Below are 23,415 nucleotides of genomic sequence, written 5' to 3'. Positions count from 1 at the left end.
AAAAGAAAGATGTATTGGATCTTCACAGACACTCTGTCACTGCATGGATTAAATGAAGAGAGACTGTTTTTGTACTGATACAATGTGTTTATTTATCATTCTATAGCATTGCACACATAACCATCCCCCATCCCATGGCAGACCATCCCATTGCAGAACATTCTGGCAGCGTGATATCACTCCTGTTCCCTCCCTTTGCTTCTCTTTCCCCAGCAACCCAACTTTTATCTGATTCTCATCTCCAGCTATTTTTAATTTTTAAAGATATTCATTTATACCCTGCCTTTCTCAACAATGGAAATCCAAGGCAGCTAATATTCTCCTCTTTTTCATTTTCTCATCACAGTAATCCTATGAGGTAGGTTAAGGTGAGGGCATGTGACTGGCCTCAAGGCACACAGGAAACTTCCATGGCCGAGTGGAGATTCAGAGCTGTGCCTCCCAGATTATAATGTGATGCTCTAATCACTGCACTACTCTGACTTTCGTTGGGTGGCTGCTACTGAGAAGTAGCAAGTAGCTGGGCCTGGGTGAGTCAGGAAAATTTATTGGTAGCAAGTCTCCTGAAAGTTGTTACTAGGCATTTCCTCAATGAATCCTCTATTAAAGGCTAAAAAAGCCCCGAGAAAGCACAACTGAGGCTTCTTGGCTAGCAATGGCTAGCAATGTATGCCTAGCAATGGTCACTGAGCGCATTCATTTCTTAAAGCTACAGACATTCCTCCTATCATTTGGGGGAATTAACCCCTCAATGGCCCATTATACATGTTGGCAGGCTGCCACCGTTCTGTTGCGACAGGGCAAAAAGCCCCGCTGTTCCCCGTGTATGCACAGGGGAAGGGCTCCCCCGGTGCAAGTTGGCTGCGTCAATGCAATGTTCCTATGCATGCAACGTGGGGGTGGAAATGCTGGGAGTTTTCCGGCAATGGCGGCAGGGGGATTAGGGGCTTGGGCCCCCCACTGCATGATGGTGGGGAACAGCATGCTGCTTTCCCACCATGGAAGAGGTGGGGGAATGTTTCTGTCAGCTCCGTGGCTCTGCAGAGCTGGCAAGGGCGAGAGGTGTCCCTGTAGGGACACCGTAGTTCAGGGGAGGAGCTGGGCTGAAAGCCTGGCTCCTCTGATTATGCACAGGCTAGCCCGATCTAGCCCTTGCCCGTGACCACAGTGGATCCCAGCCTGCGGAAGAATCCATGTTTTCTTAATGCAGGTCTTCTGAGGGGCTGGGCCGGGCCAGGCCTCGGATGGTGGCGACATCATGCATAATTGGGGATTTTTTCCAAAGCCCTGTCACCACCATTGTGGGCATTCCAGCCCATGCATAATTGGTCAATGTAATTTTTTTTTTAAGATTTCAATTTTTTTCTGCAAATCTGCTACTCTTCTTGTCATTGTAGAAAGATCTGTCTTGTCTGTCCATGGTCCTTATCTCTATATTTAAGTATTCACAGATAGGGGCCACATTGATAGTAAGATATATTAATTATGAAGGTTATGGTTCAACTGCACATATTTACCACCATGTGCCTTCACTACCTAGCTGCTTTTTTTTCTACAGCAGAATGTGTCAAAGTGACATCATTTTCAGTGGGAATATAGCAGCTAAGAGGTAGATATTTGGACCTTTTATTTGCCTACTATTTTCTTTTTCCCAAAAATATTTCTACCTTCCTTTTGCATTAGTGGTTCCATATTGATGTATGAATTAAATTACTTCACTGGAGAAAAAATAGCTGAGTGAATTGTTTCAATGAAAAAGCAGATCTCCATTGGAAATCACATCAACCTATTCCGAGTTTCCAAATGAGGTCCAGAGATTCATAACACATAATGGAAGAAAACAACTGTTCTACCTTAGAATTACAACTGAAAAGTCTCCCTAATTGGTTCTGAATAGAGTAATAATTATAGAACATTTTACAAAATCACTCAGAAAGACAGAATGAGCAAATCATGTATAGTTTGCCATTTGATTGATGCATTGTGTGGTAATTTAACATGCTATCATATTTTATATTATTTCTTTCTGAATGAAGAAGTTTGAAGCAGGTCTAATTATTTAAGAACTGTGCTGATAATCATTTTTGTTGCTTTGTTAGAGTTATAAATCCTAATGATAGGGTAAATTCAAATTTAATTTGATCTTTGTAATTCAGTCTAAATTATGAACATTTACATATACACTGTTGTAGTCCACAGACTACATGCACCATGCTTATTTCTGGGATTTGGGGGCAGTGCCCTGCTTGTGCATAGGCCTCCCCTGTGGATGGGAAATTTACAAGAAATTGTGCCTATTAGTGGTCATCCAGTTAGTGGTCATCTGTTTTTTTTAATCCAAAATTAGTCTTTCAGGTATTGTTAGATGGGAACAATCTTGTGTGACAGTATCTGCATTGTTTGATCCAAAATTCAGTGCTGAATTATATCCTAGAATATGTAGAACATGTCTGCTGCTGTTGGCACAGTAGCTATCATTCTATCAACTATGCTTGTATTGCCCTTGGTTCCTATATGTGGCACAACTGTAAAATAGAAATGGATATGCTGAATATGGTGTCCCACATCAGTGTTCCAATGCAAAGGCTAATTCCAAAGCAACATATTTTTGATGTTGCTTGATGAGTAAAAGGTTTCTACTATAGCCACCTTTCTAAAGGAGGGAGTGGGGAAGAGGTAAATCACTGCCCCCTCTCCCAATGGCACACACCTTGGCCTGTCCAGGGCACTCTGGGACCTGTAGTCCCAGAGTCGCCTGGTGCCTTTGTGACCATGGGGCTTCTCCACTATGGCAAATGCTGGGGCAAGTCCCATTCATATACCGCTGGGGCAAGTCCCGTTCATATACCGACTCCTTATGATTTTTTTGGCATTAAACAGGCCACAACTTTTATTACCATAAGTGTTGGATGCAAACCTCTGCCAGGCCCCCTGCCATCCAGAAATGCAGCTCCACCATCCAGCCTCCCCATGAGTGAGGGGGCCGCCCGGCTCTACTTACACACGGCCTCTTATGGAGGCCCCCTCCAAAGAGCAGGCCAGCATGCAGGCCTGTCCTGTTCGCAAAGGGATCTTCCCCATGCCAAATTCCCACCACTGAGCTGGGGATGCACTCCATTTGACATGGAATTGTTAACTTGTCACCACATGTTTACATTCTTTTCTGAGAATATTGCTGTGTCTACCAACGATTACTATTTATCAAAATATTGCTAATTATCAAGTGTAAACCTTTCAGTTGTGACTAGAGAGACAAAGTCAAAAGGGGCTTTTGAGTCAGATCTTTACTGGTGGACTAAACAAGAAGGGATGAGGTAGTCTTTCAAGTACTCTAGCCCAATGTTGCTACATCATTTTTCATATCTGCATACTTTTGGTCTTCTGTACACAACTGAAATCACATATGAAAGAATGAGTTTCTGCTTACTTTGTCTCCCATTTTCTTCCATGAACTTCCTGTTTTCTTTGTGACAGCTGCTACTATGGTCGTGTATAACACAGTCCCCTAGAAAACATTTGGCATATACTGTATATACTTGAGTGTAAGCTGACTTGTTCAGCAGATTTTTAATGCTGAAAAAGCTTCCCTAGGCTTATACTCAAGTGAGGGTCCCACTTTCCTGTTATTGTTGATATTGTGGTGAAATTAGGTGCCTTGGCTAAAATTCGGGTTGGCTTATGCTCAAGTATATATGGGTATATATTGCTTACAGAACTAGGTTTCAGCAACCTTAAAGTAACATTACTGTATAGAAACATGGATGTTGACTGCATTTCCAGCAGTCAAGCAATGCAGCTAGTTCTGATAAATGGAGCTTTGACTCTGAAAAGTTAATAGCCTGAAAATTTATTGAATTCAAATCTAGCTCTTCTACTGCAGACCAACAAAACTACTCTCCTGAAACTGATATGAACCATCATATCGGGAGGAACTTAAAGTTGTGCAAATTCAGGATTTTTTCTCAAAAAAACATTCATTTTGGGTGTGTACCTTATGCAAACAAAAAGTGGCCTAGTTTTTAACCTGCAAATATTAACTAGACATAACATTTAGTGCAACGTAGAGTGCAATAACTGGATCAGAGAGATTTTATTTTTATAGTTTGTCTGTTGCCTTTGAGTTAGAGAAAATAATAGAAAACAAAAAAGTACACCAGATAAGAAATACTGGTATAAAACACCAAGGGATTTACTAGTAATAATTATGAGTGGAAAACATTTGATTGCTGTACCTGGTTCAACAGATTATGGAAAGCGGCAACTGTGCAATCTTATACTTAAATGCTTTTTCTTTTAAACTGTGGGCCTATAAATGTTAAATCAATATTTGATGCTATAGGGTACAATGTATTTACCTTCCTGCCTTTCGCTTTATTACAGCTGTGGCTAAATATCACTAGTGCTGTAGACTTGAAAACTGTGTGGCCCTCCAGTCACTTTCATTTTCATCAGTGTCATTCTTTAAAACATTATTTATTTCCAGAATGGAATGTTAGTAAAAGTAACAGAGAGCTGTCCTCCATTGAACTGCTCAGAAAAAGATTACATCCTCCCAGAGAACCAGTGCTGCAGTGTTTGCAAAGGTAAGTAGGAGGTTGGCAAATACTTGGTGAGTTCTGTTCTTGACAGTCAGTGTAGTTCATAAGACACAGTGTTAGCTTTGGTTCTTGGAGACTGCCCATTGGATTTACTGGTGTCATTGGGGACAGGCTCTTGTACATATGACTTACCTTAGGTTGATTTCACACGAACATGTTACTGTAGCTTTTATCTAAATCTGGAGCCTTTTTTCTTTTCCTTTTGGAGCATTTCCACAGTATTATTCTTATTGTGTCCACTTTCTATGGATTCCCCTGATTTACTCCTGTGTGTCTTGAACCTGCTTTGGTGCAGCCTTTTCTCTAATATTGAAGTTCAATAAAATTTGTATATGTCATGTGGATGGAGAAGATGGAGGTTTTTGACCATTCCACCTGCTATCATATTGTTACTATCTTCCTTTTATGGCTGCCCCCCTATGACACACACCAGAAAGCTTTTTGCTAACTTAAAGGGGGGGAAATATTTATTTATTAATAATTTTTATTGTTTTCTTAACAGTCATACACTATTTATTTATTTATTTATTTATTTATTTATTTATTTATTTATTTATTTATTTATTTATTTATATTTGATTTGTAGCCCACCACTCCCACCCACTGGCTCATGGCGGGTAACAGAATGTAATGTAATACCTACAATGACATCCTCTTAATATCTCCCTTAAAATAAACCATTTAATCTAGGGATAGTCAACCTGTGGTCTTCCAGATGTTCATGGACTACAATTCCTATGAGCTCTTGCCAGAAAATGCTGGCATGGGCTCATGGGAATTGTAGTCCATGAACATATAGAGGACCACAGGTTGACTACCCATGATTTAACCCACTCATAGTGATGATAAAACCTGCACCCCGCTCCACAGGCTTCAATTCAGGGCCTCAGGAGACACAACAGGGATATGTCAATGATTTGGCCAATTCAAGGAGGGGCCCAGATCTAAGTCCTGGCCTCAATTAAGGACCTGGTAAAACAGCTCCATTTTATATTATGGCAGCTTTCTTTCTTTCTTTCTTTCTTTCTTTCTTTCTTTCTTTCTTTCTTTCTTTCTTTCTTTCTTTCTTTCTTTCTTTCTTTCTTTCTTTCTTTCTTTCTTTCTTTCTTTCTTTCTTTCTTTCTTTCTTTCTAAGCTTTACAAAAAAACCTTTACAAACTCAGTACTTGCTATATTACTATAGCAACTGTGATTTTAAACAAAAAATCCTCTGGGGTGGGGAGAACAATAAGAGACTGATTGAGGAAAGTATTTAGAATCTTTTTAGTGTGGATTCTCAATGGGGAGTGATTGCTGTGAATGAGCAACCTTCGCCACCTCTACTATCAACCAAAGATGATATAAAATCTCCTTACGGGATTGTTGTTACCATGAACAAAATAAAAACAGGAAAAGGTTTTGCAAAGCAGAACACCATTTTAAAATTTAAATTGTATTTTGGAGAGTAGGTAGGTTAACAGGCATTTTAAATTACTTTTTTTTCCTTCAGAAACCGCAATTCATTGTTGATTTTGTAATGTGCCTATATTTTGTTAATGTTCACAGTTACAGTTGTAGTCTGTTGCAGCCAGTTGATGAGCTTATGATAGTTTTGTGCATCGCCACAGCTGTAAGCACCGTATTGTGCGCCCTTGGCAGCATTGTCTTCAGTTCCCCCACCCAATCCCTACTCTTTTCCCATTTATTCAAACCCATCTGAACAAAGGCTCATGCATAATGTTGATGCTGTGACCAGTATGACTAGGACCATAATTTTTGACAAGAGCTTGGATTCACAGGAACACTCCCACCAGCAGAGCACAACTTTCTTGCCCTCCCTTCCATGGCAGCCCACATCATATGAAACTTTTCTTCAGGAAGAACCCAGGAACAACATTTGGAAAACCCTTTCATTCACAAAAATGCACTAGAGGACCCAAGCCAGGATTAGTCACTATTCAGAGCTCTCCATTATTTTGGAGTGTGGCTATTTGGGTTAGAGTTTAAGGAAATCAGAGGAACTGGGTGCAAGAACAGAGGGCAAGTGTCAAAAGATAAATTAACCATCAAGGACATTTTCTGATCAGAAGAGTTATATAGATCTTGTGGCAAAAAAAAAATTCCCTGACAAGGGTTATTCTATACAATGTTTCATTGTTGGCTTGGCAGCTATCAACATTAGATACTTGATTCTGTCTAAACAGTCTTTATAACTGTTGCTTCTTGGATGTTCTAGTTCTGTTCTCATGGACCTATGTGTTTTCAAGATCTGGTGGGTGTTTTTACATTACTGTATCTACTGGTCTGCTTACTAAGTGGTGTTTGAGATAATGAGTGATTACTTTGTTGTTGTCATTGAGAGTGTTTCCTACTTCCTTTAGATCTGAACTTTTCATGTCAGTATTCCCATGTCAGTATTCCCTTTTCTCTTTAGTTCTAGTGGTTCTAGTGGAAATCTATTCAGTTCAATGGGGTGCCTCCTGACATCCTGCCGTTTGCTTGTCAGTGGGGGAAATGATATTTGGATCACCACATAGTTATAGGAGTGACTGTCACTGTTTTATTGAGGATGTAACCAAAATGATGAGGTTTAAGAAAAAAGAGAAAAATCTTGTATATGGAAATACCAATGTCCATTACAAAAAAGGCTAAAATTATATTAAATCACAAAAACACTAACCAAACTGTAAATATTAAAAACTGCATTAAAATCAGTCTTAGACTGTTTAGGCCAGGGGTAGTCAAACTGCGGCCCTCCAGATGTCCATGGACTACAATTCCCAGGAGCCCCCTGCCATCATTCGCTGGCAGGGGGCTCCTGGGAATTGTAGTCCATGGACATCTGGAGGGCCGCAGTTTGACTACCCCTGGTTTAGGCCTTTAAAGGTAGGAACGAAAATCCTGACCCTGATTTGGTCCTCAGTCTGGAGCAAGTACATCTGGGAGATGTTCTCCAGTGGGTTCTGATGAGGGCCCATGTAACTGATTCTGGACTAGTTGAAGCAACTTCAATAGCAACCCTATCTAGAGTGAGTTAAAGCAGTGTAGCCTGGAGTTGATGGTTGCATGGATCACAGTTGCTAGGTCGTATACAGGCAAGTGTGCCTGGCAGAGATGGCAGAATACCTGGTGAGCAACATTTATGACCTGGACCTCCATTGATAGGGAGGCATTGAAGGTCACATAAAGACTCTTGATGGCTGCTCAAGTTCTTACTTGGACCCCATCAAGGGTCTGGAGTTGCAATGATTCAGCTGGGCCAGGGAATCTGTGGATGTAGATGGATAGCTGTCCATCAACAGATGGGGTGTTTGTATTAAAGTTTTTTTTACCATATGTTCACCAAGGTAGTGTGCAATAAAATGGAAAACAAAACCACCAGAAAATCAAAAACCTATAAACCAATTTGCAGTACATATATGGTAAACCACCTTTCTCTGTTAGTGCCAACATGTAGCATAGCAGCTCCTAGTAAAAATTATCGGCAGATGTGGTGAGCCACCATACACATTTACTAAATCGGTTAATAAAGGCCCTTAAATCAAGGCCAAAAGGCTACTGGAGATTTGGTCTTTCTTTCAATTCCTATAGATGAACATTTCATTGGGCGTAGATTATTGGGAAAAGCTGCCTCTTGGGTCACAGCCAACTGAACTTGGGTTAGTTTGGTTCCTTAAGGATAACAAGTTCCAGATTGTAATAGATGTGGAAATGGTCCTTTAAGAGCTTGTGGCATAAGCCATGTAGAGCTTTCTGTGTCAGAACCTTTTGCTTGAACTATGCCCCCACCCAAAAAAACCCCCAAAACCCTGGAAGCCAATGTAGATGACAATATATTGGCTTAATATGATCACTGTGGTATGTCTCAATAAGGACCAATTGTCATTTGGGAACCATCTTCAAACACATTCCCATGTACCATATGCTATACTAGTTAATCTGGATGTTACTAGAAAACTTATTAAAACATTTATATCCTGCTGTGATAGACTGCAGTTTTTAAAAGTTTAAAAGTGCTAACAGCTAATGGACTATGAGGAACTAATTATTCAAAGAACCAAAGATCCTAGAGTGACAGTCTGCTGCAAAGCAAACTGATTAGTTAGCATCAGCTGAGTGGAGAGAGATTTAGAGCTCAGTGCTGAGCAGGAGAATTCATTTGAAATCCAGCCCTGATTGAGAGCAGGTTAATATAGACAGGAGAACTGGGAAAGTTGGCAAGGATAAGTGGGTAGTTAGATGAAGACTCCCTTTTGGATGAAAGAAAGGAAATGGATCTTTTAGAAAGAGGAAGATTTATCTACACAGTTAAACAGGGAGATAGCTCTGAAGAGTGCAGATATACCTGATCTGGTGTGGTTAGAAACTGCGTTTATTGACCTTAAGAGTCAGTTAAAAACTCAATACAAGATTTTTTTGTTTCAGGAGAAGGGGTTTGAGTACTTCTGGAAACCAAAAGAGTTAGAAAATACTCAACAAAAGTGTACTGGAATGTTTTGGGGAAAGCACTGGAACAAAAGATTTAAGTCTCCATAAAAAGCTTAAGAAAATCTCATTAACCTGAAAAATAAGAACTAAATCTGTGCCTGTGCTGATTTTAGCTCAGAATGATCTATATTGAGTTTAGGGTTGGGTTCTTCGGTATCCGAAGTGGCTGTTTGCGCCTGAAGCAGACAACACCGTGGCGCAGGGAGGAGGGGAGGTGCCAGCATGCCAGCCAGCATACACACGCAGGCGCAGAGCTGCTTCAGGCATGAATGGCCTCTTTGGATCCCAGAGCGCCCAACCCTAATTGAGTTTGAGTGGCCATGTTGGTCTGAAGTAGCATAATAAAATCAGAGTCCAGTAGTAGCACCTTTAAGACCAACAAATATTTATTCAAGGCGTGAGCTTTTGAGAGTGCTTGCACTTGAAAGCTCACTCCTTGAATAAATCTTTGTTGGTCTTAAAGGTGCTACTGGACTCTGATTATATTGAGTTATCTCAGAAATTTTACTCCTGGTTTCAGATGACCTTTCCCCTCTAAGTTGAATAAAATATTTTGTTAATTTGGAATATAAAACTGTTTGGAGTCCCATTTTAGTTAAAGGGTGGTCCCAATCCCTCTCTTGGTTCCTGGGCTGAGAAAACAGGAAAATATTATATTGTGACAGGGTAGGACTACCAGAATTCTTCAGGAAAGTAGAAAACACATTACTAGGATGGCTCAGTCTGTACAAGAAAGAAAACTGGATAGAAAATATTGCCTCTGAGGTAGGGAAGAGAACAGGGGCTGTCATACCTGTCTTTCATCTTGGCTCAAGGAAACTTACAATTTCAGATCAAATAAAATTAAAACTTCCAGATACCTCCTTGTTCCTTTGAAAGATGCTTGCTCATATTCCATCAAAAGCCCTGTCAAACAAGCAAGCCTAGCAGCATCTTCTAATGACTTTCGATAAAGATCTGTCTCACTTCTTCTGGAGACCCATTACACAGTTAGACCGATTATGAACTGGGTGGGAAGTCCGGGCTGGTGACAGCAGGGCAATGAGGCAAATCCCTGATTGCACTCGACACCGACACCATCCTGTCCCCTTCCCAACCCTGGCCCGACTCACACCCTCATATGGCCTGTGGTAAGGGAACATGGATTCTTCTGTGTTCCCTTTGGTCCCAAGGTTGCCATTGGAGGCTAGGCCAGGGCAGCCCCATACACACAAGTATCCCTGCAGGGGCACCAAATACCCCAGTTGGCTCTGCAGAGGCATGGAGCCGAACGGGGAGTTTTCCCACCCTCATGATGGTGGGATAGTGCTGCTCTCCTGCCATTGTGTGGTGGGGCCCCATCCCCCCTGATCCCCTCTGCTGCTGCTACTGCTGCAACATTTCCAGCCCCAGTGATGTGCATGCACATGCACAACATTGGGGCAGTCTACTTGTGCTGGTGGATTCCTTCCCCCATATGTTCTAGAAACCAGCAGTACTCAGGTGCAACTGCTGCCATGCATAATCGGTCATTAAGAGCCATCATGGAAAAGGTCTGGGCTCTTGTCATTTCCAGAAAGGCCACCGTGAGTGGGGGAATTGTTAGTGGGTGGCAACTTGAAGACCCAGACTGTGAAGAGCTTTAAAGGTAATAAACAATACCTTGTATTGAATTATGAAACAAACTTGGAGTGGTTTCAAGATCCTCAGATCTCCCATGCTTGAAATTTGACAGGTGAGATCCTGTATATGAGGGGTACAGTACAAACAGGATGAAAAAGTTACTGGTAGAACCAGTTTCCCATTGAAACCAGTGGAAACAAATAGAATAAGAAATTTAATTTAAAAAATAGTGTTTTAAATGAAAATAATAAATTGGAATCCTTATTCACACTTCCCAAATTATCTTTCTTCTTAAAAGCAGAGCTGGATCTTTCTTCCCCACACTTGCAGAGACACATATATAATGAGGTATAATGGTCTGAAGCAATCAAATTCATTGGTAATGATTGTTGCAGTTTAAAAATTTTTTGTTTAAAATGTAATGTAATCAAAAAACTATAGAGATGTGGAACAATTTCTTGATTGCAGTTTAATCTTTTTTTTTTAAAGATTTGCTATCCTTGTTGAAATCTACAGCTTTATTATGGATGGTGATGGTGATTGTTACCTTGAGTGACAAATGAGATTGTGCATTTTCTTTCATTGGTTGTTCAAGTAAAAGTTCCACAAAAGCATTTTATATCACATCTATACATTTCCATGAGCACAATGCCAGTCTTCACAAACACAGGTTATTTAATCACTTTCTTGTCTGACAGTCTGCGAAGTAGTATCCAGTTAAACATTTTCAAGTAAAGTATTTTTTATTCACAATATACTACAATAGTTTGTCTGATGGGTTTTCTTTGGATAGGCAGCTAGCATAATATTCACCCACTGGCTGAAATTTGGTTTTTAGTGTGGAATATGTTGGCATCATCATATAAATAATATGGTGTGCTGACCCTTGCATTTACTGCTTATATAAAAGAGTCTTATAATTCTTCAGTGGCAGCTTCAGGTGACACTTCAATTAGCATATTTCTCATTTCTCCCTGTCTAGCCTCAAGAACAGATTCAAGACATTTCTGTCTAAATGAATAGAAGGAGTTCTGTTTTCTAAGATGCAAAATCAAACATTTCTCATGCATTGCTATGGGACTTTGAGCTGTTTCGAGTTTTGTATTTTATTAAGTCCCTGATGGACAATGAGAAATATGAATGTAGCAGCTTTGCATGTAGAATTGTAATGACAGCAGGGATTACAGATCTAATAAAGGCTCCTTCAGATATTACATTTTGTACTAGGGATCAGATCCTTAGTAGCATATTTTACAAATTGTGAAGGTATATAAGTGGACGTTCTTGTCCAAAAGATAATACAAGGGAAAGACATAGTTCTGGGCAGAGAAACTAATGATCTATCGTGGTTTCAATGTAGTTGGAACTATGCATGTGCAGGCCAGTTGCTGAAATGATTTTCAGAGCTTCCTGTAAAACTACGAAACCATGAGGTGAATGGGAAGAGGGTTGCTACTCCCCTAGTTGGAGAAAGTTTGAGTCCAGTGGCACTTTTAAATCCAACCAAGTTTTATTCAAGGTATAAGATTTCATGTCTAAGACTTACTTCTCTTAATATTTTTTACCATTGTGGAAAGGAATAAAACTCTATTTAAAGAACAAAAGTGTTTTTAACTTTGCTGTTTTGGCTCAAATGGGGTCTCTTCAGGATTTTGCAACAAAATAGGCCTGCCTGCTTTTTCTGTCACCACCTTACCCCAAAAGTATTTTATAATGTGTGGAAAGCTGTGTATACATGCTAGCCACATTAACTATTTTAGTTCTAAGGTGAGAAATATGGAGGAATTGTATGATAGAACTTTGTATCTTTTCTGAAGACATAATCTGAGTACCAGCCCATCTGAAGATGCTTCACTCATACCTTGGTTTGCTTTGTCTGAGAGGTGTAGTCTAATAGAGCATTGCCCTTCACAGCAGGTCTATGTGAAAGATGCCAGCCTAACAAAGGACACTGCTCACTATGGCCTATTATGCACGGCCGCCGCAAAGGCAATTTCGGGTCACATGGAAAACGCGGAGGGGGAAGACGCGACGCACACCAGTTATGCGCAACAGCGGCAAAACACAGAGTAACCGATTATGCACGCGGCGATCCCGGCGCCGCTTCTGGTAGCGACCCGATCACCCGGAAGCTGCGGTTTCTTCCGCGTTTCGCTAACGCGGCTTTTTCGGCGGCATGCACCAAAGCTGCGGCCGGTTGCAGCTGGCACCATGCGTTATCGGTGATTTTAGTTGCCGCCATTCCACCCCGAATGTGCGTTATTCCCCCCGTGCATAATGGGTCTATCTGAGATTGCCTCAGCTTGGCTCCAACACTGGCACCTTATGCTGAGCCTTTTACTAATGCCAAGTTCATAACCTAATATACAGACTGGTTAACCTCTGTTTCATCCTTGTTTGTCCCTCTGTTGGCTGCAATCCCTCTAGGCTAAAAGAAGCTCCTGCTAAAACCCTCCCAGCACAGTTCTGTCTAATTTTAAAGGCTAATGCCCTGACATTTACTGCAGCCTGTCTGCTTCCTGATAAGGACTGTTGGCACCAAAGGTGTTGGAGCTATTCTGCAGCCTTCTTGAGGGCACTTCTGAGCAGTGTATTCCTTCTCTCAGTTCCATGGTAGCCCTCGGAACCGTTAGGGGTACAGTGTCTTGGGGCTCCTCATCCATTTCTGTTTTCCAATAGAGGTGATAAACATGTATTTCCAAGTCCAGGCATTTTGAAGAAAGTTGGGGTGAAATTTCATAAAATATACATTGGCAAAGTGTTGGGCTAGGATATGGGAGTCTGACGGTTTGCTGGCCCATACTCCTAAAGCCTTCCTGAATAGCCTTGAATGCATTACACTTCCCCAACCTGTCCCACATCTCTGGGTTGTTTTGAAGATGGAGTGGAAAAGGTGGATAACTTTGTAAGCCACTATGGGAGCGCCATTAGGGAATAAATAATTAACTCCATGCCCATTTCCTTAAAGGATATCTTGTGCTTCACTCAGAATCACTGCCCCACAGAAGAAGATCTTAGACATGTATAAACTGTTAGCCTGAGTGAAAATCAGAATTTCCCTGCTGTATTCCGCTTTAAGTTGCTAATCAGTAGGCTCTTATGATCCTTTTACTATCCCCTCTAAAAGCAGTATGACACGCTTCTTTAACCCCATTCTGGAGGATAAAGGGAAATGGCCAAAGTATTGCAATTTAAGCCATTTGAGGTCTTCAAGGACAGATTGTTTCTGTTTATAATAAAGCAAAGGTTCACTGGCACTTTAAAGTTTAACAACATTTATTTTAAAATGAGCTTTCTGCTTCTTCCAGCTCACTTCTTCAAATATCTTTGTGTATTACAGCCTTTGACTGATTTAACTAATTTGTAGCATTAGCTGCTGGTTTTTATTTGCGTCCATGTCTGGCATTAGCCCACCTGCCAGGATTTTTTTGGGAAGCAAACATTACTGTTTCCCTGCAGAATATAAATTGGCCAGTTCAAATGGGCAATGTCCTAATGTGTAGTTACTGGCTCTCTATTAACCCTTTAGAAACCTCTCTGTTTCCCCTCCAATATCTTGGTGTCTCAGGGTTTTGTATGCAGACAATGCCTGATTCTGTCCATGACGCCTCCAACTACCAAAGCAGACTTGTAGAAGAGTCTATAGCGGAGAGTTTAAATGCCATGGTTGGGTGCCTTGTACACCACTCGCTGCTTTCCTTTAGTTCTTGTTTCATATCTGTGACTATTGTGGACTCACCTGCAACATACTCCCCACCTCTACTCTGAGGTTTTGTCTTCCTATTAGGGGGATTATTCAGTTTATTAGCCTCCCTTGAGAAAGAGAAGGGGTATTATTTTGAGTGTTCCTTACAAGAAAGAAAGAAAGAAAGAAAGAAAGAAAGAAAGAAAGAAAGAAAGAAAGAAAGAAAGAAAGAAAGAAAGAAAGAAAGAAAGAAAGAAAGAAAGAAAGAAAGACTACTTTTAGGTCCAGGTAATTTAATCATGTGTATTCCAGTCTTTAAAGTTTTTGGCTTGGCTGCCTTATTCCTACATCTCTCCAACCTTCCTACAGAAGGTTATGTTAACAGCTAGCAGCAAAATGACCCCTTTTGCTTGGGTTCAGACCCTGATATTTATAAAGATGCATGGCAATTAGGGTAGCCCACATGAGGCTGTAATATTGTTTGCCTCAATAATGGCCGACTGTTGATCACTTCCAGGGCCCCACTAATTGAGAACGTTTTTGGCTTCACCTTTTCACATTTTTAGTCAATTCTTGGTTTACTAAGATTGGTGAACTTTAGCTTCCACAACTGCAGTTCCTGCATTTTTACAGATCTGTATGGGACACTATGGTGTAAGTAGGTTTTCGGTGTCAGTTTCACTCTTCAAAGGATGCCCATTTATTTTCTTAGACAGACCACTATTCTAGTGGTCTCAGCATTGCCTTTTTTCCCAAGGCACTCCCTTTGAGTCTGAGTCTCTCTGCTGTGGGAGTTTGTCTCCCAATGACTTCTACAAAAGTAGTTTATCCTACTGAGAGCTTGGTACATTAGGTGTACCTTATTTTTTGTGGTTTTTTTCTAGTGCTAACACTCCATGGTGTCATGGAATACTCTGTAGTTATGCGTTCCTCAAATAATAGTTGCCACCTCCTAGATCAGGGGTAGTCAAACTGCGGCCCTCCAGATGTCCATGGACTACAATTCCAAGAAGCCCCTGCCATCTAATGCTGGCAGGGACTTCTGGGAATTGTAGTCCATGGACATCTGGAGGGCCGCAGTTTGACTACCCCTGTCCTAGATAATCTATGATAATCCAGATAATGTTGTGATCCACCCTGAGTTGGTTGAGACAGGGTGGAAAGTCCAGTCCAATCCAATCAATCAATCAATCAATCTGATTGGAGGCCAAGACTATTTGACATTAGTACACAATGGGACTTCCAGTACCCTGTACTTTTTTGCTTCTTTGCTGCTAGAAGAAGGAAAGCCCTGAGGGGTGAGGGGTGTCCTTAATCTTCTAGAAAACTACAGAAATAGTTTCCATGGCTGGCCTGTACATGCTCAGTCCCAATATGCACTTGTATAGGAGATTATTCAATGAACAATAACCACATGTAAGTATAACCCTTTCATTCTGTGGCCTGTTGTCCTATGGCCTATTCTGGCAACAAACTGCAATATAGATATATTTTATTAATTAAAAATATTTTTTACAAAAACATCTATCCTACTTTTCTGCCCACATAAGGGTCTCCAAGTGGCTAACAAATCATAAATAATAAAATCACATCTTTAAACCCATAAAAATAGCATAATTAAAACAAAAACAGAACTAAAATACATACAAAAACATGAAAGCAACAATTAAAATATTGGGCAGGAAGTAAGGACCACTGAGGAAGTATCAAATGAAACAACAAACTCTTCACTTCCCCATAGAAGATGGCATCACAAGGAGAGAGAAGAGTCTCTGGGGAGAGAGTTGCAGAGTTTTGGTGCCACTACTGAAAAGGTCCTCTCTTCGGTTATCACCTCCCTATTCTCAGAAGTCAGGGCCACCAGAAGCAGGACCTCTGAAGATCAGAGGTAGTCAACCTGTGGTCCTCCAGATGTTCATGGACTACAATTCCCATGAGATCCTGCCAGCATTTGCTGCCAGCATTTGCTGGCAGGGGCTCATGGGAATTGTAGTCAATGAACATCTGGAGGACCACAGGTTGACTACCGCTGATGATTGCAGTATATTACCACTGCATAACCACTTTGGAAAATTATTGAAGGTTGTATTACCACTTTAGAAAATTATTCAAGGACCTTACAACCGCTAAACTTTGGAACTTCAGAAACCAGAAATAAAGTAGCAAAGCTTCATTGCATATATTGTAATAGCTACCCGTTGATTAGCATTTTGAATTTTATGTAAGAATTCATATTGTTTCCAGAATGAAATTTAAGCAACTAGTCAAAGATGACCAAAAAAGATTAGAATATATCCAGATTTCTTCAAAAGTTATTTACAATGTGTACAAAGCATGGCACGCAGCAGTGTATTCCAAGTGGCACTTTTCCTGCACTTGAATTGATTAATTTTACCTCATTAGGCTGTACAAATAATCAACAAAACATTTCCAAACTGCTTTAGTGCTGCTTGTTTATACTGTTGAAGCTTGTTTACAAAACTACAGGTTTGATTGTCCTGGTATTTAAACCCAATCTGGATGAATAAGTGTTGGATGCTGCTGAAAATGAATTGTTGGTACTTTATAAGGTACAATGCCCTTCATCTAGGCCATTTCCATCAGTGTTGTGTCTGTTTTCTGGCTTGCATGTTTTTGTGTATGTTACCACTATGGCTTGTTCTTGTGTGTGTATGTGTAAGTTGCTTTGAAAATACCCATGAAATGAAAATGAGGTATAATTGGCATCTCAGATACAGGTTTATAGTTAATCAGGGGTAAGTCTATACCTTGAGTGTATTTCATTGGATTTCTCAGTGTCTAATGGTCAGTTCACATATATGTTAGCCATCTGTTTTCTTGCAAGTAATGCATTCTGACTGTTCTTAAGAACCACAGGACCAAGAATATGTGGACTTGGTATGCATGGGATACAGTGTTCTGTGTTCATCATGATGCTCTTTGCTGCTATGCTTATATTATTTGTTTATTTTATACTCCCCCCCCAGTAGAAAAATGCCCCGTGTTAAAAATGCTTGACATTGTTAATCTTAGGTATTTTAAACTGTTTCCCTACAAATTCATGAAGGTTTATCAGCTAGCTAATATCATAAGTTCAAATAATATGTTCCAGATTTTTTAAAAAATTCTGCATTTGAATGAAACATTATGGCATGAGTTATGCATCATGCAAAAGAGAAATAGTGAATCTATTTTCATCATTGATCTTCTGTGAAAATCATGGGGACTGCTCATGAGCAGGCATACCATCAAAGAAGTATTATCATAGAATCATAGAGTTGGAAGGAGCCATACAGGCCATCTACTCCAACCCCCTGCTCAACGCAGGATCAGCCCAAAGCATTCTAAAGCATCCACGAAAAGTGTGTATCCAACATTTGCTTGAAGACTGCCAGTGAGAGGGAGCTCACCACCTCCTTAGGCAGCTATTCCACTGCTGAACTACACTGACAGTGAAATCTGTTTTCCTGATATCTAGCCTATATCGTTGTATTTGTAGTTTAAACCCATTACTGCGTGTCCTTTCCTCTGCAGCCAACAGAAACAGCATTCTGCCCTCCTCCAAGTGGCAACCTTTCAAATACTTAAAGAGGGCTATCATGTCCCCTCTCAACCTCCTTTTCTCCAGGCTGAACATTCTCAAGTCCCTCATCTTCATAGGGCTTGGTCCCTTGGCCCCAGATCATCCTCGTTGCTCTCCTCTGTACCCTTTCAATTTTATCCACGTCCTTCTTGAAGTGAGGCCTCCAGAACTGCACACAGTGGCCTGACCAGTGCCGTATACAATGGGACTATGACATCTTGTGATTTTGATGTGATGTCCCTGTTGATACAGCCCAAAATGGCATTTGCCTTTTTTACTGCTGCATCACACTGCCTGCTCATGTTTAGTTTACAATCCACAAGTACTCCAAGGTCTTGTTCACACACACTGTTACCTAGAAGCGTATCCCCCATCCAGTAGGCATGCTTTTCATTTTTCTGACCCAGATGCAGAACTTTACACTTATCTTTATTAAATTGCATCTTGTTCTCATTTGCCCATTTTTCCATTGTGTTCAGATCTCGTTGAACTCTGTCTCTATCTTCTGGAGTATTGCGAGTCCTCCCAGTTTGGTGTCATCTGCAAACTTGATGAGTAGTCCCTCCACCCCCTCATCTAGATCATTAATAAATATGTTAAAAAGTACCGGGCCGAGCACCGAGCCCTGAGGTACCCTGCTACTCACCTCCCTCCAGTCTGATGAAACAACATTGACAACAACTCTTTGAGTGCGGTTCTCTAACCAATTCCCTATCCACCTAACTATCTGAAAATCCAGATTGCAGTCCTTCAATTTATCCATCAGAACATCATGGAGAACCTTATCAAAAGCTTTACTAAAATACAAGTAAACAACATCAACCGAATTTCCACGATCCAGCAAACCTGTTACTTGGTCAGAAAAGGCAACCAAGTTGGTCTGGCAGGACCTGTTGGAGACAAATCCATGCTGACTTCCTTGGTTCACCAAATTGTCCTCCAGATGTTTGCAGATCACTCCCTTTAATATCTGCTCCATTACTTTCCCCACAACAGAGGTCAGACTCACTGGTCTGTAGTTTTCCGTGTCATCCTTCCTCCCTTTTTTGAAGATCGGAATAACGTTTGCTCTCTTCCAGTCCTCCGGGACATCTCCAGTCCTTAAAGAGGTCCTGAAGATGATGGACAAGGGTTCTGCAAGTTCTCTGGAAAGTTCTTTGAGCACTCTCGGGTGCATTTCATCCGGCCCAGGGGATTTGAACTCATCCAGTGCAGCTAAATGCCTCTCGACAACCTCTCTGTCCATGTCAACCTGCCACCCAGACACTATCTCTTGGCTACTGCCATCTCTAGATGTGCCTAAACTCTTTGACCTGTGGGAAAAAACAGATGTAAAATAGGCACTGAGCCTTTCTGGATCACAATCACCTATAGTTCATTGCACCTCCTCTGAACCAGCGGCTAATAGGACAACGACCAAATCCCAAGATAAAGCAAAGCTGCATCTTAGCAATACAGTCCAATACAGTCCAATACAGTCCAATACAGTCCAGACCCCTGAGCCCACTTCAGTGCTCCAGAAGAAACCCAGGATCATGTCCCTCCGTCTGAGATCCCCCCCTCCTGGTTTTGATCTAGGATGGGGAAGTAGAAGTAGGTTTACCAGCAGTCCAAATGCCATATGAATACAAATTGGAGACAATGGCTATGGTTCCATGGTCCCAATTGTAGCCTTCAATGCAATGGCTTTCACACACACATTTGATGTTTCCAGGTTATCTAGAAGAGTGGTATGATAATTGTTCTTGGCCCAGAGATATGAGAGTATTCTCCTGTACTTTTCCACCATTTATTTATTTACTTACTAACTTACTTATTTGGATTTTTATACCGCCCATTCTTTGTAACTCTGGGTGGTTTACATAGAACACTGCTTAAATTTACATGGAACATTATAACAATCTATAACAATTTTCAAAATAACATCACAATCTAACAGTAGTAATTACAACACAACATCCACCATCAGCCACAGTCTCAAGGAGGCCCCGGTTTCCCATCTTTACAGTGAGGGGAGAAGATGCTGCCATTGAGTCCAATGGATCTGCCATGACTTTGATTCTGAATAATTGTGTGGGTGAGCCCTCCCTGACCTCTCCCATGGGGGACATCCATATGTATGGGGAACAGGTGATCTGTATGGCACAGGGTCTTGAACTAGAAGTCATCACTGCTGAACACAAATGAAGAGATAAAATTTAGAGTTGCTTATATTTGGACTCCCCAGATATTATTGCATTTCCAGTGCTAGAAGATCTAGAGGACTTTATACAAAAATTATAGCAAAAGCCTGCTATGACAGATACCGCTCTATATCCTTCCTCACACTGAGGTAACTTTTCCCTCCAAAATGAATCTCACTGGCCCACCCAGTCATTGCTTGAACTCTTTGGATTTAATTAGCCCTAGGAGCTTGTGGGAAGATGGGTAGCCCCAGGTGGACATGAACACAGATATGCTTTGCAAGCATATCCTGCAATACTGCCTCACTTCTGGGGTTTCTTGAAGTCTGAAGAATGTTTCAGGGGTTTCTCAATGGTAAAGAAGTTGAGAAAGGCTGATATAAGTGCTGTCTGTCACACATGCATTTTTCCAACCCACATCCAGAAGGGTAGAACTCTTTTACAAAATTAAGAAAAAACTTGTATCTATCAACTCATCCCCAACCAAAGGTCTGTCAGGCTTATCACTCTCTCCTTCTGACGGATAGGGACAGAAGCCAGATATCCTTGGATGGAAATTATATGCTTCCTCTGTGTTGGGGTTCAGGATCTCAAATTATGAAACCATTGTGACTGGTTATCCACTTTTCCTGTGAGAAAGTAATCTTTTCTGGAGCTTCTGCCTGAGGACAAATGTCTATTGGCTTAAAGTTCTACATACAGAGGAAATCAAACTCCTGAAACAACTAATTAATGCAGATCCAACATTCCACAGACACTGCTGCACATGGAATGGTGAGTTCTGTTGTCCTTAGGTGCAGTGCCTGGTTAAAATCAGTGGTGCTGCCTGCAATGACAAACAGAAGATTACAAATTCTACTCTTTTCCCTACCAAATGGATGAGACACTGTCCTTAATAAAGAAGAATAAGCTGATGGCTAAATGTTTGGGAGGGTCACAGCTGGATCATCCCATATAAAGCAGAGGACACTTGGATGGCAAACCTGGCACCCTTATCAGAAAGATTACCCATTAGTTAATTATCCAGGGATCCAGATTCCTAAACTCTTTGCTTCCCAAGAGGACTATCATAAGTACAAGGGTGCCAACCAAGCTAGTTCCACACATTAGCAGAGACAATCCCATCCCCCAAAGTCTGTCTAGAAGTGATTCCAGCTTCCTTTAGGTTTGATGACAGATTGGCTCAGTTTTCTGCTGCCTGATGAATGAATGCGTCTTATCTATAGTTAGGTTATACAGTTCAAATTGGTTCCTGCATGTTCCTTGTCTTCAGGAACATCTACCCAAGCAGCACCACCTCACCTATCTCAGGTGTTAGTGTACTTGATTGAAAAGGATGGAATTGAGGAGGTATCTGAATCCCATGCACCTGAAGATTTTTTCACATTGCTGGTCCTAGATGATAAAAAAGATAGGGGTAAGGCCCATTTTGAATCTCCAAAATGTGAATGTTTTTCGCCATATATCTAAGTTTTGTATGGTTTCTGTTCCTTCAGTTTTACAGCTCAACTGCTAGTTTATTGTTATCTGTTTGGAAGATGCCAATTTTCAGATTTCTATCCTCTACACCAGAAATTCCTGTATTTGTCTTGTGGGATGTGTGTTTCAGTACATGGTTCTACCCTTTGGCTTGGGCATGACATCCAGGGTGTTTTCTAAGTGTTTAGCCCCAGTGATTGCATGTTTTCACATGCATGGTTGTCATTTATCCCCTTATTGTATGACTGGCTGCTGGTGGCTCTTCTGTACAGCACCCCCTGGGAGCTCTTAGCTGTAGATTTCTCTGATGGTAGCCCTTTTCAAGCATAGTCCCCATGTGGGCCTGCAGAGAAGATACTCAATGAACAGTAGTAACAGACAAGTACAACTTTGTTTTCTTCCACGTTTTTAGGCTCTGGTTGTTTTTAATACTGTGAAACACAGTATATCCAACAGTGTGCAAGAGTAGACAAAACAAACTTAGTGCTGTTTCTCTTCTGCAGGACTTCACTCTTTCTTTCGCTATGTATTATAGTGCTCAAAAACTGAGCACAAGATCTTATGCGAGGGGAGCACAAGTTGAAATACAGGCAGTGACTTATCACAAGTGATTACTTTTATTGTTTCCACATGCACAAGAAATAGCATTAAAAGTTTGTGCTACATCCAACCCACAGATTTCTGCTGCCACAAATAATAACTGTTTTGTAGGACTACCTGAAATACATTGGAATTTATTTTGGAGTAGAAATATACTCCAAATGCAATATATGTAAATTTTGCTTCAGTGGTTTTAGGGCTTAGTTTTGTTAGGCAATGCATTTACATATGGCATTTATCTGCATGATTTCATACTTGGAAATGGTTAAATTGTGTAGAGGATAAAGCTGCTGAATTACATGTGTAAATAAACTCATGCTCCCTGATGTTATCCTGTTTACATGAAAGTAAGCTAGTATCTGTTTTAAGACTGCAGTAAGTGATTTTTGGATATATGTATGTCTTAGGTTGCTAAACTATTTGAGCATTTTTGAAAATTGCAACCTATAGCTAATATATTTGGAAGGATCTTGGGATAGCCAATTCCACTGTTTTTCACCAATATGAAATTAGCTTGTCTACCTATTCCCTGAAGCGTGGAATTTGATTACTGTTATAATTAGCTTAAAATGATGAATGGGTCATTGCACAGTCAAATAACTTAAAAAGCAAAATTTAATCTACTGGAAGCAATAGTAATAAAGACATAATGCTCTCATCAGAGGAGAACTAAGTATAGAAAAATTGCCCTTGCAACCTTCAGAAGGCTAGCAGAATATTCAGCTGTAATACTTAAAAAACGACTAGAGATCAGCAATTTGACAAAAATCTAGGAGGCTTTTAAAATGCATGATTACCCTTTGGAAGTTTCTGATTGTATTGTGAATGTTTTAAACTGCTTTTGGGGTGGGGAGAAGGACTATCCCATACTTTTATAACTTCTACCTGGGGAAAGAAGTGATCAGGACATCTGTTCACAATTGTTTGTTATTGTAATGCATGCTTATTTGCCTTGTCATCTGTGTTGCACTGGAATAAGATGTAATTAATATAAAGCTCAGAGAACATTACAGTGTGAAAGCATGTTGGGAAAATTCTTCCTATCTGTAGAGAGTAGGATTTTCAGGTATATACATAAAACAGGTATTGCCAGTCTTCTTAGCTTTGGGCACCTTTAGATTTTTGTGCAGTGGTGGTGAGCATAATTCACATCTAAACATAAAATGGCTGCTGGAGAATGTGGAATTATCTGTATTTGTATTTGGATACATGGTCTAG

The 23,415-nt window shown here is 40.6% G+C and overlaps 1 protein-coding gene across 5 annotated transcripts in view; it reads left to right on the top strand.

Moving 5' to 3' along the window:
* NELL1 (neural EGFL like 1) overlaps nt 1-23,415 on the top strand; it is a 705,231-nt gene that overhangs the window by 209,257 nt on the left and 472,559 nt on the right. For all 5 annotated transcript variants that reach the window (XM_077322024.1, XM_077322027.1, XM_077322026.1 and 2 more), the window contains exon 11: nt 4,484-4,583. In XM_077322024.1, coding sequence (XP_077178139.1) covers nt 4,484-4,583 — 100 coding nt within the window. The remainder of the gene's footprint in view (nt 1-4,483; nt 4,584-23,415) is intronic.

Source organism: Paroedura picta, chromosome 2 (genome assembly GCF_049243985.1).
Source record: "Paroedura picta isolate Pp20150507F chromosome 2, Ppicta_v3.0, whole genome shotgun sequence".
NCBI lineage: Eukaryota > Metazoa > Chordata > Lepidosauria > Squamata > Gekkonidae > Paroedura > Paroedura picta.
Note: the sequence above shows the minus strand (reverse complement) of the source record. Positions and strands in the feature narration are given on the sequence as shown.